The sequence below is a fragment of the Muntiacus reevesi genome, chromosome 21 (assembly GCF_963930625.1).
Source record: "Muntiacus reevesi chromosome 21, mMunRee1.1, whole genome shotgun sequence".
Classification (NCBI taxonomy): Eukaryota; Metazoa; Chordata; class Mammalia; order Artiodactyla; family Cervidae; genus Muntiacus; species Muntiacus reevesi.
The window spans coordinates 47,621,675-47,639,453 of NC_089269.1; the positions used below are offsets into that span (position 1 = coordinate 47,621,675).

The following is a 17,779-nucleotide window of genomic DNA, read 5'->3' on the forward strand; positions in this document are numbered from 1 at the left end:
AGGCATTTCTCTTTCCTGAAGAAGTTATCCCAGATGAGAACTTTTCTTTACTGGGAACACCCCTGAAGTCTTTTGCACTGAATACCGTGGTCTTACTGGTTCAGAACGATCCACTGCCTGTACCTTGATAACGTGGCTAGACTGTCTCACCTTTCCTGGTGGCTTCTGTTCAGATCTACAGTCCTCTCTGGGTCAGTTTGCTGAGATCTCCTAAAACTACATGGTAGAGTAAAATATATACTATGAAATATGTATAGAATTTTTAATTCTCCTGGAGTCACATTTTAAAAAATTAAAAGAAACAGGTAAATTAATTTTATAGCATATTTTATTTAAACTAATACATGCAAATATTATTTGATACCTAACCAATATTTTAATATAGCCTTCATAATATTTTTACACTACATCCTTGAAACCTGGCTTGTACTTTACACTTAATAGCCCCTTTCATTTTGCACTTAGCAACATTCTCAAGTGCTCTAGTGGCTATGATACCGGGCTGAGAAGTGTGAGAAAATTTAAAGACTCCTTTATAGCTGTTGATTATAACTTTTCCAGTAGTGATTACTTCTCTAGAAATAAGTGGGCAATTTATTCATTTCTTTTTCTAAATTTCTCTGCCTTGAATTCTATTTTCCTTCTTACATAACTGACCAATTTCAACTCATCTTTTATAGCTCTGCTCATATACCCTTCTCCTTTGGAAGCAATTTATGACTCTTAGCTAACTTTCTCTTCTGACATTCAGGCTGATTTAGGCTTCCCCCTTGAGTTCTTCTTCAGTTGCCCCATAACACCTGCAAATATACCTGCTATAATGTGACCTATGATTTACTATTTTGTATTCAATGAACATTTTGAATTCTTAGAAGGAACAATGTGCTCTGTGCTGCTGGTAAGTCGCTTCAGTCGTGTCCAACTCTGTGCGACCTCATAGACGGCAGCCCACCAGGCTCGCCCATCCCTGGGATTCTCCAGGCAAGAATACTGGAGTGGGTTGCCATTTCCTTCTCCAATGCATGAAAGTGAAAAATGAAAGTGAAGTTGCTCAGTCGTGTCCGACTCTTAGCGACCCCATGGACTGCAGCCTACCAGGCTCCTCAGTCCATGGGATTTTCCAGGCAAGAGTACTGGAGTTGGGTGCCATTGCCTTCTCCGTTGTATCTCTGTGCCCAATGCCAAATGATAGTACATATCTACAAGATGAACCTTAAGGTTTGCTAACTGACTGAAAGAACAAATAATGGGTTTTGCAATTTAGAACCTCTACAGTATGCAGTAGCTCACCAAAGAAAAGGATTTTGTGTTTCCTCTTAAAGGAGTATTAAAGTTTGAATCATTTCCTGACTACGGAAAGAACTCATTCATGGCAATGGTCTTTCCTTTCTGCTATAATATGATTAGATGTGTATGTGTATGTGAGTGTGTGCTCAGTTGTGTCTGACTCTTTGCAGCCCCAAGGACTGTAGACTATCAGTCCATGGGATTTTTCCAGGCAAGAATACTGGAGAGGGTTGCCATTTCCTGCTCCAGGGGTTTCTTCCCAAGCCAGAAATTGAACCTACATCTTTTGTGTCTTCTGCATTGGCAGGTGGATAATTTATTACTAGCACCTCCTGGGAAGCCCAATATGATAATGTATGTGAAGCCAAATCTTCATTTTCCCGACATTCATTAAACTCATATTACACACAGACACAAATTTTCTCTAATTTTATCATTCCTGTCTCTTCTAACATTATTGTTATTTTCTCATTTCACTCAAGCTAATAATATCAAATTCTCTAGGAGTGACAGTTCTTAATATTTCAGATGCCAAAGCCATATTAAGTGTTAGTTTATGAAAACCTTTCTCTGGATATATAAATTATTTCATACATGCCTAATAAAAGATAGACCCTTTTCTGGATACATAAATTATTCTATACACACCTACTAAATTACATTCTTCTTTATTTCAGGCATATCTTTGATGATAAGGAATATAAGGAAACAAATTAGATTTTTCAAAGAGCTTTAAGTGTTGAAATCCTCTTCCTCTGCTTGTAAGACTAACCTTAGTGTAACCCAGAGCATAGTCTTGTCCTCAGATCAGACTTAGCAAATTTTTCAGCTGTGAAAACTGTACAGCTCTTGAAAGAACCAGTTTCTTCATCACTTGGAAAAATTGCATCCTGAGTGTAACCTCACTCTGGAGTTGACTTTGACAACAGGTCCAGTTTCCCTGGTGTGGGCCATTTTGTGGGGTCTCCTAGGTTCAAGGACCTCAACACCAGATTTTGTGTACTGATGCATGACATGCAGATGAGAAAGAAACATCTTCATCTCTGCCAGTTGAAACTTATTTGCTACTGACTCTGAAGATTTATTGACTATGCCAAAGCCTTTGACTGTGTGGATCACAAAAAACTGTGGGAAATTCTTAAAGAAGTGGGAATACCAGACCACCTTACCTGCCTCCTGAGAAATCTATATGTAGGTCAAGAAGCAACAGTTAGACTCAATGAAACTATGAGCCATGCCAGGTAGGGCCACCCAGAATGGATTGGTCACAGTGGAGAGTTTAGAAAAAAACATGGTCCCCTGGAGAAGGGAATGGCAAACCACTCAGTATTCTTGCCTTGAGAACACCATGAACAGTATGGAAAGGCAAAAATACAGGACACTGAAAGAAGACCTCCTCAGGTCAGTAGATGCCCAATACGCTCCTGGAGAAGGGTGGAAAAATTACTCAAGAAAGAGTGAAGAGACAGAGCCAAAGAGAAAAGAACACCCAGCTGTGAATGTGATTGGTGATAGAAGTAAAGACAGATGCTGTAAGGAACAATACTGCATAGGAACCTGGAATGTTATGTTCATGAATCAAGGTAAATTGGAAGTGATTGAAATCAGTCCTGAATATTCATTAGAAGGACTGATGCTGAAGCTGAAGCTCCAATAATTTGGCCACCTGGTGCAAAGACCTGACTCATTGGTAAAGACCCTGATGGTGGGAAAGGGTGAAGGCAGGAGGAGAAGGGGATGACAAAGGATGAGATGGTTGGATGACATCACCAACTCGATGGACATGAGATTAAATAAGCTCCAGGAGTTGGTGATGGGCAGGAAAGCCTGGTGTGCTGTGGTCCATTGGGTCACAAAAAGTCAGACACAACTGAGCGACTGAACTGAAGTGAATTGAAACAGGGGATGGCAAGAGTGAACATCAACGTTTTAGGAATGAGTGAACAAAAGTGGATGGGAGTGGGCTAATTTAATTCAGATGACCATTATATCTACTACTAGGGGCAAGAATCTCTTAGAAGGAATGGAGTAGCCATCATAGTCAACAAAAGAGGCTGAAATGCAGTATTTGGGTAAAATCTCAAAAATGACAGAATGATCTCCATTCATTTCCAAGGTCAACCATTCAGTATCACTGTAATCCAAGTCTATATCCCAAACACTAATGCAAAAGAAGCTGAAATTGAACAGTTCTAAGAAGACTTGCTTCAGCAATACATGAACTTCCAGATGGTCAAGCTAGTTTTAGAAAAGGCAGAAGAACCAGAGATCAAATTGTCAACATCCACTGAGTCATTGAAAAAGCAACAGAGTTCCAAAATACATCTACTTCTGCTTTATTGACTATTCCAAACCCTTTGACTGTGTGGATCACAATAAACTGTGGAAAATTCTGAAAGAGATAGGAATACCAGATCACCTGACCTGCCTCTTGAGAAACCTGTATGCAGGTCAGAAAACAACAGTTAGAACTGGACATGTAACAACAGACTGGTTCCAAATAGGAAAAGGAGTACATCGAGGCTGTATATTGTCACCCTGCTTATTTAACTTCTATGCAGAAGACATCATGAGAAACGCTGGGCTGGAAGAAGCACAAGCTGGAATCAAGACTGCCAGAGAAATATCAATGACCTCAGCTATACAGATGACACCACCCTTATGGCAGAAAGTGAAGAGGAACTAAAAAGCCTCTTGATGAAAGTGAAAGAGGAGAGTGAAAAAGTTGGCTTAAAGCTCAACATTCAGAAAACTAAGATCATGGCATCTGGTCCCATCACTTCATGGCAAATAAATGAGGAAACAGTAGAAGCAGTTCCAGACTTTATTTTTTTGGCTCCAAAATCACTGCAAATGGTGACTGCAGCCAAGAAATGAAAAGATGCTTGCTCCTTGGCAGAAAAGCTATGACCAAACTAGACATCATATTAAAAAGCAGAGAGATTACTTTACTGACAAATGTCCATTTAGTCAAAACTGTGGCTTTTCCAGTAGTCATGTATGGATGTGAGTTGGACCTTAAAGAAAGCTGAGCACTGATGAATTGATGCTTTTGAACTGTGGTGTTGGAGAAGACTCTTGAGAGTCCCTTGGACTGCAAGGAGATCCAACCAGTCCATCCTAAAGGAGATCAACCCTGAATATTCATTGGAAGGACTGATGTTGAAGCTGAAACTCCAACACTTTAGCCACCTGATGCGAAGAACTGACTTATTTGAAAAGGCCCTGATGCTGCAAGAGATTGAAGGCAGGAGGAGAAGGGGATGACAGAGGATGAGATGGTTGGATGGCATCACCGACTCAATGGACATGTGTTTGAGTAAACTCCAGGAGTTGGTGATGGACAGGGAGGCCTGGCAAGCTGCAGTCCATGGGGTTGCAAAGGGTCAGAAGTGACGAGTGTTTGAACTGAACTGAACTGAACTGAGTACGAAGAGGCTTTTGTGCTATAGGTTCTAAACGTTAGCATTCAGGAAGGTCATAAAAATCACTAAAGTCAGAATCCAACAGAGTAATAGGTTCTCTGATTCAGTGATTTCACTGCACTTTTTAATCCCATTTTTATATATGCTCCAGTTAAGGCATTAGAGAATCTTACTGAGCCAGTAGACTTTATTCTTTTCCACCTGAAAAATGTAGCCCTACCTTATCAAACCCAAAACTTAATTGACTCTTCCCGCTGACACTTGCTATTGATCTTTCTAATCCTTCTTTTCAATTGGTGTCAGCTCATTTCTCACAACTTCAAACACCTCCTAGAGATAGTTCAATCCTTACTCGCTTTCTTTTTCATTGTTTTTGTTGTTCAGTCGATAAGTCATGTCCCACTCTCTGTGACTTCCCTGTCCTTCACTATTTCCCAGAGTTTGTTCAAACTTATGTTCATCGAGTCAGTGATGCCATCCAACCCTTTCATCCTCTATCACCCCCTTCTCCTGCCCTCACTCTTTCCCTGCATCAGGGTCTTTTCCAGTGAGTTACCACTTCATATCAGGTGGGCAAAGAACTGGAGTTTCATTTTCAGCATCAGTCCTTCCAGTAAATATTCAGGGTTGATTTCCCTTTAGGATTGACTAGTTAGGTCTCCTTGCTGCCCAAGGGACGCTCAAAAGTCTTCTCCAGAATTAGAGTTCAAAAGCACCAGTTTTTCAGTGTTAAGCCTTCTTTATGGTTCAACTCACATTCGTTCATGACTGCTGGAAAAACCATAGCTTTGACTATATGGATCTCTGTTGGGATTTTGATACACGTCTTTCTCACTAATTCATTTTATTTCCTCCATTCAATTATCAGCTTGAATTTGTCTTATTTTTTGCTGTTTGTTTTTATCTTCATGTACTAGAAAGTAAAGACTGTGAGGACATAAAACTTGTCTATAATTTTCCTACTGTGTCTTCACTGTTTGGTATGAGAGCCTTTCAATACTACTCAAAAGTATTTGTAAATTAAGTGACTGAAATAAATTTCTTCAATCTCAATAAATATATGAAAACAAATATATTTCCAATTTCATCAAAAAAAGATGATATGATAAAATATTTTATTCTAGTTTATCTTTTTCTAGTTTTTTTTCTCTTTCCTTGTGTACTTTAACACCTAGATCTGCTTGTAATTTTTCATTGATTCTGGAAAGTATCTTTTTCATTCTAGTACTCCTTTAAGCACTCAGGCCACCTCTTCTCTGCCTTAGACTTTATGTTAACATCCTAAATAAGTGTCATCCATCCTTCTCATTCTTCTGCAGCTCCAACCTGGACAAAAGGTTATTTTCCAAGCATGGTTCTGAAATATTGTGAGATCTGTGCATGGGCATGTGAATGAGTGAGCATGTGGAATATGAGAAATAAGTGGAGAAGATATTATTCCTAACACAGGTATAAGAAGAAACATTTGTATTATATTAAAGAAGAACTTAAGGTTCAGGCAACCTATTAGCCCAATCTTCAAGAGAGGTCAGAAAAACTAATTCACAAACAAGTACACAGAGATTTGTTAGAAGAAATGAAGCATTTATTGAGAATAAGAGATTTCCCCCACTGTATGATGCTACGATCATCAACACAGTCATAAAAGAGTCAGAGATTAAGATGATAAAGGCTAACTCTAGGGAAATGATCAGGTGCTATCATGAAACTTCAGGCTTCAAGGATGTCAATCTAAAAATGGGCAGCTGAAGGTCAAAGTCTCTGTCAGGCATGTAATTTCTTAGATATAGAAATGTAGCTTAAAAATCCTTGAATCAGCATTATCTTTAGATGTGTTGTTATTTCAGAAGGCTTGGATGGTGATGTTCTAGCAGCAAGAAGAATAATAGCTGTAGCAGACTGGTCGGTAACTGCAATAGTCAGAGCCATATCCATAGCCACAGTAGGGACCATATCCACAGCCATATCTTGTCCCATAACCACAGCCATACCGGGAGCCATATCCACAGCCATAATAGGGGCTGAATCTGCAGCCATATCCTGAGCTGTATCCACAGCCAGTACCATAACCACAGCCATAATAGGGGCTCAATCCACAGCTATAGCTGTTTCCACAGCCATAGCCACAGGAGTTGCCATAGTAGTTGCAACACATGTTGTCAAGGCAAGTAGATTCAGGCGGACTGCAAGAGGATGTTTCTGAAGTGTGTGTGTCTTCTCCTTCCCTTGGACCTTTATATACTGTCAGTAATTGGCAGAGCATACCATTCATTCCCTGACAGAGACAACAAGTATGTAAGCAACATTACGCACCAGTCACTGTTGACAATCACTAATGGTTTCTTTAAAATGAGCTTGCTATTTTGGTGATTCCAGTTTTATTTAAAGAGCATCATTTGAATTTCCACTGCCAAAGAATTGTCTCAATAGAGTCAAGTGCCCAAATAACAGATTTTTTTGTCTGAGTTGTTTTTTGTTTGTTTGTTTGTTTGTTTTGTTTTGTTTTGTTTTGTTGAGCCATGTGAGCTATTTATCTAATTTGGATATTAACAGCTTGTCAGTCACATCATTTGCAAATATATTCTCCCAGTTCATAGGCTGTCTTTTCATTTTTCAGCTACCTCCTTTTGCTGTGCAAAACCTTTTAAGTGTAATTATGTCCCATTTGTTTATTTTAACTTTTGATTATTTTGCCTTAGAAGATGGATCCAAAAAAAGTTGCTACAATTTATGTCAAAGAGTGATCCTTTATGTTTTCTTCTGAGAGTTTTATATTTTCAGGTCTTACATTTAGGTCTTTGCCCCATTTGGAGTTTATTTTTGTATACGGTATGAGGCAATTTTCTAATCTCTTCCTTTTACATATAGGTCTCCAGTTTTCCCTGTAGCACTTGCTGAAGAGACTGTCTTTTCTCCATTGTATATTCTTGCCTCATTTGTCATATAATAATGGATTACAGATGTATGGCATTATTTCTGGCCTCTGTACTCTGTTCCACTAACCTATGTCTGTGTGTGAATATGTGTGCTCAATCATGTCTGACTCTTTGAGACCCCATGAACTGTAGCCCACCAGGCTCCTCTGTGCATGGAATGTTCCAGGCAAGAATACTGGGGTGGTTTTCCATTTCCTACTCTAAGTGATCTTCCAGACCCAGGGATCAAACCCATGTCTCTTGAGTCTCCTGCATTGGCAGCCCATACCACGGCAACACTTGGGAAGCCCTACTTTGGGGCAAACACCACACTGTAGTATTGTCTGAACTTTTGGAGGGTTGTCCAGTTTTGTCCTTTATTCTGAAGAGTTCTTTGGAAATTGGGGATCTTTTGCTGTTCTAGTTTTAAGATTATTTTTCTATAAATTGTAAGATTATCTATTCTAATTCTGTGAATTAAAAAAAATTTGTACTACTACTGTGGAAAATGTCATAGTTATTCTGATGGAGATTGCCTTAAATCTTTTGGTAGTATGCCCATATTTAATATTAATTCTTCTTATCTAAAGACATAGGGTATATTTTCATTTTTTTATATAATTTGCAATTTTGTTAATGAAAGTTTTATAGTTTTCAGAGTATAGGTCTTTCATCTCTGTGTCTAGGTTTATTCCTAGGTATTTTTTGATGCAGTTTTATATGACATTCATTTTACTTTCTCTTCTGAATGTTTTATTATAAGATATAGAAACACAGCAGGTTTCTGTATATTAATCTTGTATCATGCAGGTTACTCAATTTATTAGTTATTTATAGTTTGAAGGTGGAGACGAGTTCTCTATATAAAGTACAAAATCACTGCAGGTGTTGACTGCAGCCATGAAATTAAAAGATGCTTGCTCCTTGAAAGAAAAGCTATGACCAACCTAGACAGCATATTAAAAAGCAGAGACATTTCTTTGCCGACAAATGTTCATCTAGTCAAAGCTATGGTTTTTCCAGTAGTCATGTATGGATGTGAGTGTTGTGTCATAAAGAAAGCTGAGCACAGAAGAATTGATATTTTTAAACTGTGGTGTTGGAGAAGACTCTTGAGAGTCTCTTGGACTGCTTGAAATCAAACCAGTCAGTCCTAAAGGAAATCAGTCCTGAATATTCATTGAAAAGACTGATGCTAAAAAAAGAAAAAGAAAAGACTGATGCTAAAACTGAAACTCCAATACTTTGGCTACCTAATGCAAAGAACTGACTCATTGGAAAAGACCCTGATGCTGGGAAAGAGTGAAGGCAGGAGGGGAAGGGGACGACAGAGGATGAGATGGTTGGATGGCATCACCAACGTGATGGACATGAGTTTGAGCAAGCTCCGGGAGTTGATGATGGACAGGGAAGCCTGGTGCACTGTAGTCCATGGAGTCGCAAAGAGTAGGACACGACTGAGCGCCTGCACTGAACTATAAAGGACTGTATCACGTGCAAATAGTGAGCATCACCTCTTCCTTTCCAATCCTGATGTTTTTATTGCTTTTTCTTGTCTGACTGCTGTAGCTAGAACTCCCAGTTCTATCTTAAGTAGAAGTGGTGAGTGTGAGCATGATTGTCATGTTTCTGAACTTAGCAGGAAGGCTTTAAACTTTTCAATACTGACTATTATGTTGGCTGTGGGTTTGCTATAAATGAGCAGCTTTGACTAGGCTGTGATATTTTTCTTCTACACCCACTATGACAAGAGTTTTCATCATGAATGGATGTTGACTTTTTCAAGTGCATTTTCTGCATCTATCAAATGATCCTATGGTTCTTATCTTTTTGTTGTTGTTGTTAATGTGGTGTATCACACACATTGATCCAACCTTGTGAGTCTCAAATAAATCCAACACAGTCATGGTATTTGATCCTTTTCATACTGTTGAATCTTATTTGTTAATATTTTGTTGAGAATTTTTGTATCAATCTTCATTGAAGATATTGGACTATCATTTTCTCTTTTCTGTAGTCTCTTTTACTGGATTTGATACTAGCGTAATGGTGGCTTTGTAGAATGAATTTGGAAGTGTTCCCTCATCCTCAATTCTTTGGAATAGTATGAGAATGATAAGTTTATTTCTTCTTTTATATTTGATAGAATTCCCCTGTGAAGTCCTCGAGTCTTGGACCTTTTGCTTGCTAGAAAGTTTTCAAAGTACAGATTCAATTTCACTTCTAGTCATCAGTCTGTTCAAATTGTCTATTCCTTCCTTCTTGATTCAATCTTCAGATTGTTTATTTCTAGACAAATTTCTAGAAATTTGTCTGTTTTCTCTAGACTGTCTAATTTGTTAGCATATAATTGTTAACTTTCTCTTATGATCTTTTGTGTGTCTGTGGTATCATTTGTTACTATTCCTCTTTCATTTCTTACCAAAATTGAAGTAATGGATTATAGTAACTCATTGTAAAGGACCCTGATACTGGGAAAGATTGAGGGCAAAAAGAGAAGTGGTTGATAGAGGGTGAAACGGTTGGATGGCCTCACTGACTCAATGGACGTGAGCTTGAGGAAGCTCAGAGGGATAGTGAAGCCCAGGGAAGCCTGGAAAGCTGCAATTCATGGCATCACAAACAGCTGGACATGATCAAGAGGCTGAACAACAGCAACAAATTACAGTAACAACTGTGCAAACCCAAGTTGGAATGGACTGTAAACTCAGGATGATTCCTTCTACTCGACACTCACATTTCAGCAAAAAAAAAAAAAAAAAGAGTTATGACCCAGTAGTCTATAGAATGCCTTCAACAGGAATTTTCACCAAGCTCCTGATTTCATTTTCTAAGAGCATTCTTTATTAGACAATATTTTTTCCAGTGGAAAAATCTTTCTACCTATTTTTTTTCTTGTATTAGTCATTGGTCTAATCTGATCCCCCTGCTATGTTTAATCCCTAATAATAGTCATAAAGAAAAGATACATTTACCAATTTTTATCATTCTTCAATTTCTTTTCTTTTCTGTCATCATCACAGATTTCTCTGGCATAGACACTTCACTTTTCAATACTACTGACAGCACACACTTTCTGGCCACAATATCTCTGAATTATTGAAAGGTCTTCTATATTTATTACACTAATTCTAATACCTTTCATTCAAATGTCTAGATCCAAAACAACAGAAACAGTATCTTTTCTGTACATCACTGAATAACCAACTTTGAGAATAGTGCCTAGCACATAATTTGCACTTAATCAATAATTCTCCAACAAAAACATAGATGAAGTCAAATATTTATGTAGCAATTATAAACTTAAGATATTTTAATATATTATTATCATTTTCTCATTTTCCTAAAGCTGAGTGTCTCAAGTGTTCTTTGATTAAGGGAGTTGCAATATTTCAGATTTTGAAGGTATATTAAAAGTTACTTTGTGAAAACACTTTTCTAGGTGTGTGAATTATCTCATACATAACTAACAAATCATATTGTTACAAAACTTCATAAATTTTCTCCCATTTATACTTGCTACTGTCCTTTCTTTGCAATTGACATCAGCTCATTTGTCACAAGTTCAAAATACCTCCCTCAGCAAACTCTCTAATACTTCAACTTTTACTCTCTTTCACATTTAGCTATTTTATTCCCTCTGCTCCAATTGTCAGTCTCAAAGTGTCTGAATTATTTTTGCTGTTTGTTTTTCTATATTCACATATTGGAACATAAACACTGTGAAAGCAAGAGGCTTGTCTTTAATTTACTTACATTGTCTTCACTGTCTAATTTGAGACCCTTTCAAAAATAGTCAAAACTATTTGTCAGTTAAGTGATTGAAATTAATTTCCTCAACCTCAGCATATGCAAATACATAGGCAATTCCATCAAAGCAGACAATATAAATACATTTCTATTATTACTTTTTGTTGCCTAGTTCTTTATTCTCATGTTCTTAATTCCTATGTCTAATTCTAATTCTCATTAACCTGGAAAGTATCTCTTCCTTTCTTTTAAGCACTCAGGCCATCTTTTGTCTACCTTGGACTTCGCATTAACTTCTTAAATAAAGTTCTTTCCCCTTTAGTTCCATCCTAGTCACAGTGGGATTTACAAAGCACAGTTCTGAAATACTGGGAGATTTGTGCTTGGATATGTGAGTGCCTGAATACATGAGATACAAGAAACACGTGGAGAAGACTTTATTTCTGACGCAGATATGAAAAGAAATGTTTGCATTATATCAAATAAGAACTCAAACTTCATGCATCATGTTTGCCCAGTTTTCAACTGAGTCTACAATGTCTGGAAAAAGGCTAATTCACAAGCAAGTACACAGAGATTTGATAGAAACAATGAACCATTTTTATTGAGAGCAAGTGATTTTGTTAGGATCATCAATACAGTCATAACAGAGATTCAGAGAATAAAGACTAACATTTGCAAAACAGTCAGAGATACTATCAAGAAGATTCAGGGCTCAAAGATGCCAATCTAAAAGGGTATTTGCAGGTCAAAGCCTCTGTCAGGCTTGTAATTTCTTGCAAGTGGAAATCATGGGTTATAAATCCTTGAATCAGCATTATCTTTAGATGCTTCATCTCAGAAGCAAAAGGGTTTAGATGGTGATGTTCTAGCAGCAAGCAGAAAAGCATCTCCTGTAGCAAACTGGCCAGTAGCTGCCATAGCCAGAGCCATATCCACAGCCATATCTGGTTCCATAGCCACAGCCATAATAAGGGCTAAATCCACAGCTGTATCCTGAACCGTATCCACAGCCATATCCACAGCCATATCCTGAGCCATATCCTGAGCTGTATCCACATCCGTATCTAGTTCCATATCCACAACCATAATAGGGGCTGAATCCACAGTTATAGCTGTTTCCACAGCCATAGCCACAGGAGTTGCCGTAGTAGTTACAACACATGTTGTCAAGGGAAGAGGATTCAGGTGGACTGCAAGAGGATGTTTCTGAAGTGTGTGTGTCTTCTCCTTCCCTTGGACCTTTATATACACTCAGTAATTGGCAGAGCATACCATTCATTCCATGACATAGACAGAAAATATGGAAGCAACATTATGAGCCAATCACTGTTGACCAACAATGCTTTGCTTAAAATAGCTTCTTATTTTGGAGACTCATTTCACTTAAAGAGCATCATTTTAATTTTCCTCTGCCAAGGAATTTCTCACTAGAATCATATGCTCAGTAACAGATGCCCATTTTCAAAACTTTCTATCATTTAATATATATCTTATTTTAAAAGGTTTGGGTGGAAATGTTAAAAAAAATTCCACTTAACTTTTTCTTCTTTATTTTCACACCTACCTCTGATCACTTGAAAACAAATATGTCTGTCCATTTTCTTGAATCCTTGTAATTTATTGCCAGACTTCTTCACCCAGATACCTATTGCCCAATACCAATTGGCATCTTGTTATAGAACCCAAACATGCTACTAATTCTCCAGGGCACAAAACAACATGTAATAACCAAAAGAAAAATAATCCAGAATGTCAATAGTACTAAGAATAGAAACATTACAGTATAACTATCTGTTTACAAGTAAGTTTCTCTCTATATAGATGTCTGAATCCAAACCTACTCTTCCATCTCACTCTAAACTAAACACCTGAACTTTCTATTGCCAAACATGTAGCCAAAAAAACACATGTAGCTTTTTAAAGTTTCAGTTCAGCTCAGTTCAGTTCAGTTGCTCAGTCATGTCCTATTCTTTGCCACCTCATGGACTGCAGCAAGTCAGGGTTCCCTGTCCATCATTAACTCCCAGAGCTTGCTCAAACTCATGTCCATTGAGTTGGTGAGGCCATCCAACCATCTCATCCTCTGTTGTCCCCTTCTCCTCCTGCCTTCAATCTTTTGCAGTATCAGGGTATTTTCCAATGAGTCAGTTCTTTGCATCAGGTAGCCAAAGTATTGAAGCTTTAGCTTCAGCATCAGTCCTTCCAATGAATATTCAGGGCTGATTTCCTTTAGGATGGACTGATCGGATATCCTTGCAGTCCAAGGGACTCTCAGAGTCTTCTCCAACAACACTGTTCAATTCTTTGGCATTTAGTTTTCTTTATAGTCCAACTGTCACATCCATACATGACTACTACAAAATCCAGAGTTTTGATTAGACAGAATTTGTTGGCAAAGTAATGTCTCTGTTTTTTAATATGATGTCTAGGTTGGTCATAGCTTTTCTTCCAAGGAGCAGCATCTTTTAATTTCATGGCTGCAGTTATCATCTGCAGTGATTCTGGAGCCCAAGAAAATAAAGTCTATCACTGTTTCCATTGTTTCCCCATCTATTTGCCATAAAGTAATGGGACCAGATGCCATGATCTTAGTTTTTTGAATGTTGAGTTTTAAGTCATTTTTTTCACTCTCCTCTTTCACTTTCATCAAGAGGATCTTCAGTTCCTCTTTATTTTCTGCCATAAGGGTAGTGTCATCTGCTTATCTGAGGTTGTTGATATTTCTCCCAGCAATCTTGATTCCAGTTTTTGCTTCATCCAGCCTAGCATTTTGCATGATGTACTCTGCTTAGAAGTTAAATAAGCAGGGTAACAGTATACAGTCTTAACTTATTCCTTTCACAATCTGGAACCAGTTCATTGTTACATGTCCAGTTCTAACTGTTGCTTCTTAACCTGCATACAGATTTCGCAGGAGGCAGGCAAGGTGGTCTGGTATTCCCATCTCTTTAAGAATTTTCCACAATTTGTTGTGATCCACACAGTCAAAGGCTTTGGCAAAGTCAATAAAGCAGAAGTAGATGTTTTTCTGGAACTCTCTTGCTTTTTCTATATTAAAGTTGGGTGGGGTGTTATTTTTGCTTATCTCACTTGCCTAGGTATACCACTATCTTTCATAATCACGCAGATTCCAACACTTGTTATTTTTCATGATAAGAACCATGAAGTCTTCTATTGTACACTCAAATTTCAACAACAGTGAGATGAGTGGTAATCCAATACTTTATTGAATGCCTTCAGAAGGAAATTTCATCAAGCTTCTGATTTTATTTTCTGAGAATTTTCAATATTAGGCATTTTTCCTTCAGTTGAGAAATCATTCAACCTTTTTTTTTTTTTTTTTTTTTTTTTTTTACTATTGATCACTGGTATAATCTTATGACTCTGCTATGTTTAATAACGAATGATAGGCATTAAGAAAATATATCCTCATTCCAGTTGTCATTATGCTTCAGCTTTTTTTACCTTTCCTGTCCTTGGAATTTGAAATTTTAAGTTTGCCTCACAAATTCTCTACAGTAGACACTTTATTTTCAATGCCACTACCAAAGCAGAATTTCTGGCCACAATTCCCCTGGTTTACTGAAAAGTCTTCATCTTTACTGCATTATTTCTAAACCTTTTCACTCAAGTCTCTCCAAACCTAATGATGACTGCAGAACCACCTCTATTCTGTGCGTCAAGGAATAACCAACTCTGATTATAATACCTTGCACATATGTTGGGCTCAATTAATATTTCTCTAATAAAAAATTGATAGATTAAGTCAAATTTCTGTTCAAATATTTGTGTCTCACTTATAAACTAATAGATATTTGGACTGATTATCACCATTTTGTCATTTCACTGAGCTGAATGTCTCGTGTTCTTTAACTAGTGAAAGTATGAAAGTGTTAGTGGCCCAGTTGTGTCCAGCTTTTTGCAACCCCATGGACTGTAGCCCACAGGCTCCTCTATCCATGGAATACTTCAGGCAGGAACACTGGGTTGGATAGTCATTGCCTTCTGCAGGGGATCTTCCCAGTCCAAGGACTGACCCCAGGTCTGCCCTGCAGGCAGATTCTTTCCTGTCTGAGCCACCAAGGAAGTCCTCTTTAACTAAGGTAGTCACCATGTTTCAGATTTTGAAAGTATGTTGAGTTAGTTTAGTTAGAAATGTTATGGACCTAACATAAGCAGAAGATATTAAGAAGAGGTGGCAAGAATACACAGAAGAACTATACAAAAAAGATCTTCATTACCCAGATAATCACAATGGTGTGATCACTCACCTAGAGCCGGACATCCTGGAATGTGAAGTCAAGTGGGCCTTAGAAAGCTTCACTATGAACAAAACTAGGGGATGTGGTGGAATTCCAGTTGAGCTATCTCAAATCCTGAAAGATGATGCTGTGAAAATGGTACACTCAATATGCCAGCAAATTTGGAAAACTCAGCAGTGGCCACAGGACTGGAAAAGATCAGCTTTCATCTAATCCCTAAGAAAGGCAATCCCAAAGAATGCTCAAACTACCGCAAATTGCACTTATCTCACACGCTAGTCAAGTAACGCTTAAAATTCTCCAAGCCAGGCTTCAGCAATACATGAACCGAGAACTTCCAGATGTTCAAGCTGCCCTAGAAAAGGCAGAGGAACCAGAGATCAAATTGCCAATATCCACTGGATCATCAAAAAACCAGGAGAGTTCCAGAAAAACATCTATTTCTGCTTTATTGACTACGCCAAAGCCTTCGACTGTGTGGATCACAATAAACTGTGGAAAATTCTGAAATAGATGGGAATACCAGACCATCTGACCTGCCTCTTGAGAAACCTGTATGCAGGGCAGGAAGCAACAGTTAGAACTGTACATGGAACAACAGACTGGTTCAAAATAGGAAAAGGAGCATGTCAAGGCTGTATATTGTCACCCTGCTTATTTAAATTATATGCATAGTACACCATGAGAAACGCTGGGCTGGATGAAGCACAAGCTGGAATCAAGATTGCCAGGAGAAACATCAATAACCTCAGATATGCAGATGACACTACCCTTTTGGCAGAGAGTGAAGAAGAACTAAAAAGCCCCTTGATGAAAGTGAAAGAGGAGTGTGAAAAAGTTGGCTTAAAGCTTAACATTCATAAAACTACGATCATGGCATCTGGTCCCATCACCTCATGAGAAATAGATGGGGTGACACTGGAAACAGTGTCAGACTTTATTTTTCTGGGCTCCAAAATCACTGCAGATGGTGACAGCAGCCATGAGATTAAAAGACGCTTAGTCCTTGGAAGGAAAGTTATGACCAATCTAGATAGCATATTAAAAAGCAGAGACATTACTTTGCCAACAAAGATCCATCTGGTCAAGGCTATGGTTTCTCCAGTGGTCATGTATGGATGTAAGAGTTCGACTGTGAAGAAAGCTGAGCACCGAAGAATTGGTGCTTTTGAACTGTGGTGTTGGAGAAGACTCTTGAGAGTCCCTTGGACTGCAAGGAGATCCAACCAGTCCCTCCTGAAGGAGATCAGTCCTGGGTTTTCATTGGAAGGACTGATGCTGAAGCTGAAACTCCAATACTTTGGCCACCTCATGAAAAGAGTTGACTTATTGGAAAAGACCCTGATGCTGGGAGTGATTGGGGGCAGGAGGAAAAGGGGATGACAGAAGATGAGATGGTTGAATGGCATCACCGACTTGATGGGCTTGAGTTTGAGTCAACTTCAGGAGTTTGTGATGGACAGGGAGTCCTGGCGTGCTGTGATTCATGGGGTCACAAAGAATCGGACAAGACTGAGCAACTGAACTGAACTGAACTAAGAGTTAGTTTGTGAAGACTCTTTACTGGATATGTAAGCTATCTCATACAAGCTTCAGTTCAGTTCAGTTCAGTTCAGTCGCTCAGTGACCCCATGAATCGCAGCATGCCAGTCCTCCCCATCCATCACAAACTCCTGGAGTTTACTCAGACTCATGCCCATTGAGTCGGTGATGCCATCCAGCCATCTCATCCTCTGTCGTCCCCTTCTCCTCCTGCCCCCAATCCCTCCAAGCATCAGGGTCTTTTCCAATGAGTCAATTCTTCGCATGAGGTGGCCAATATATTGGAGTTTCAGCTACAATATCAGTCCTTGCAATGAACACCCAGGACTGATCTCCTTCAATATGGACTGGTTGGATCTCCTTGCAGTCCAAGGGACTCTCAAGAGTCTTCTCCAACACCACAGTTCAAAAGCATCAATTTTTCAGCACTCAGCTTTCTCATACATGCTTACTAAATCATATTCTTCCAAAATTTCGTGGACTCCTTTTCCCCCTTTATATTTGGTACTATCCTTTTGAATCTTTCTTTGGAATTGGCATGAGATATCACAAGGTCAAAATACCTCCCTGAAATATCTTATTAATGCTTCAATCC

The 17,779-nt window shown here is 38.5% G+C and overlaps 1 protein-coding gene across 1 annotated transcript; it reads right to left on the bottom strand.

Annotated features, from left to right (window-relative positions):
* Window positions 1-6,579: 6,579 nt before the first annotated feature.
* On the bottom strand, window positions 6,580-12,542 carry LOC136152353 (keratin-associated protein 21-1-like). The gene is made up of 2 exons (XM_065913637.1): window positions 12,302-12,542; window positions 6,580-6,752 (listed from the first exon to the last, which is right to left on the bottom strand). Exons 1-2 carry the CDS (start codon window positions 12,540-12,542, stop codon window positions 6,580-6,582), a joined length of 414 nt encoding a protein of 137 aa, XP_065769709.1.
* Window positions 12,543-17,779: the final 5,237 nt, after the last annotated feature.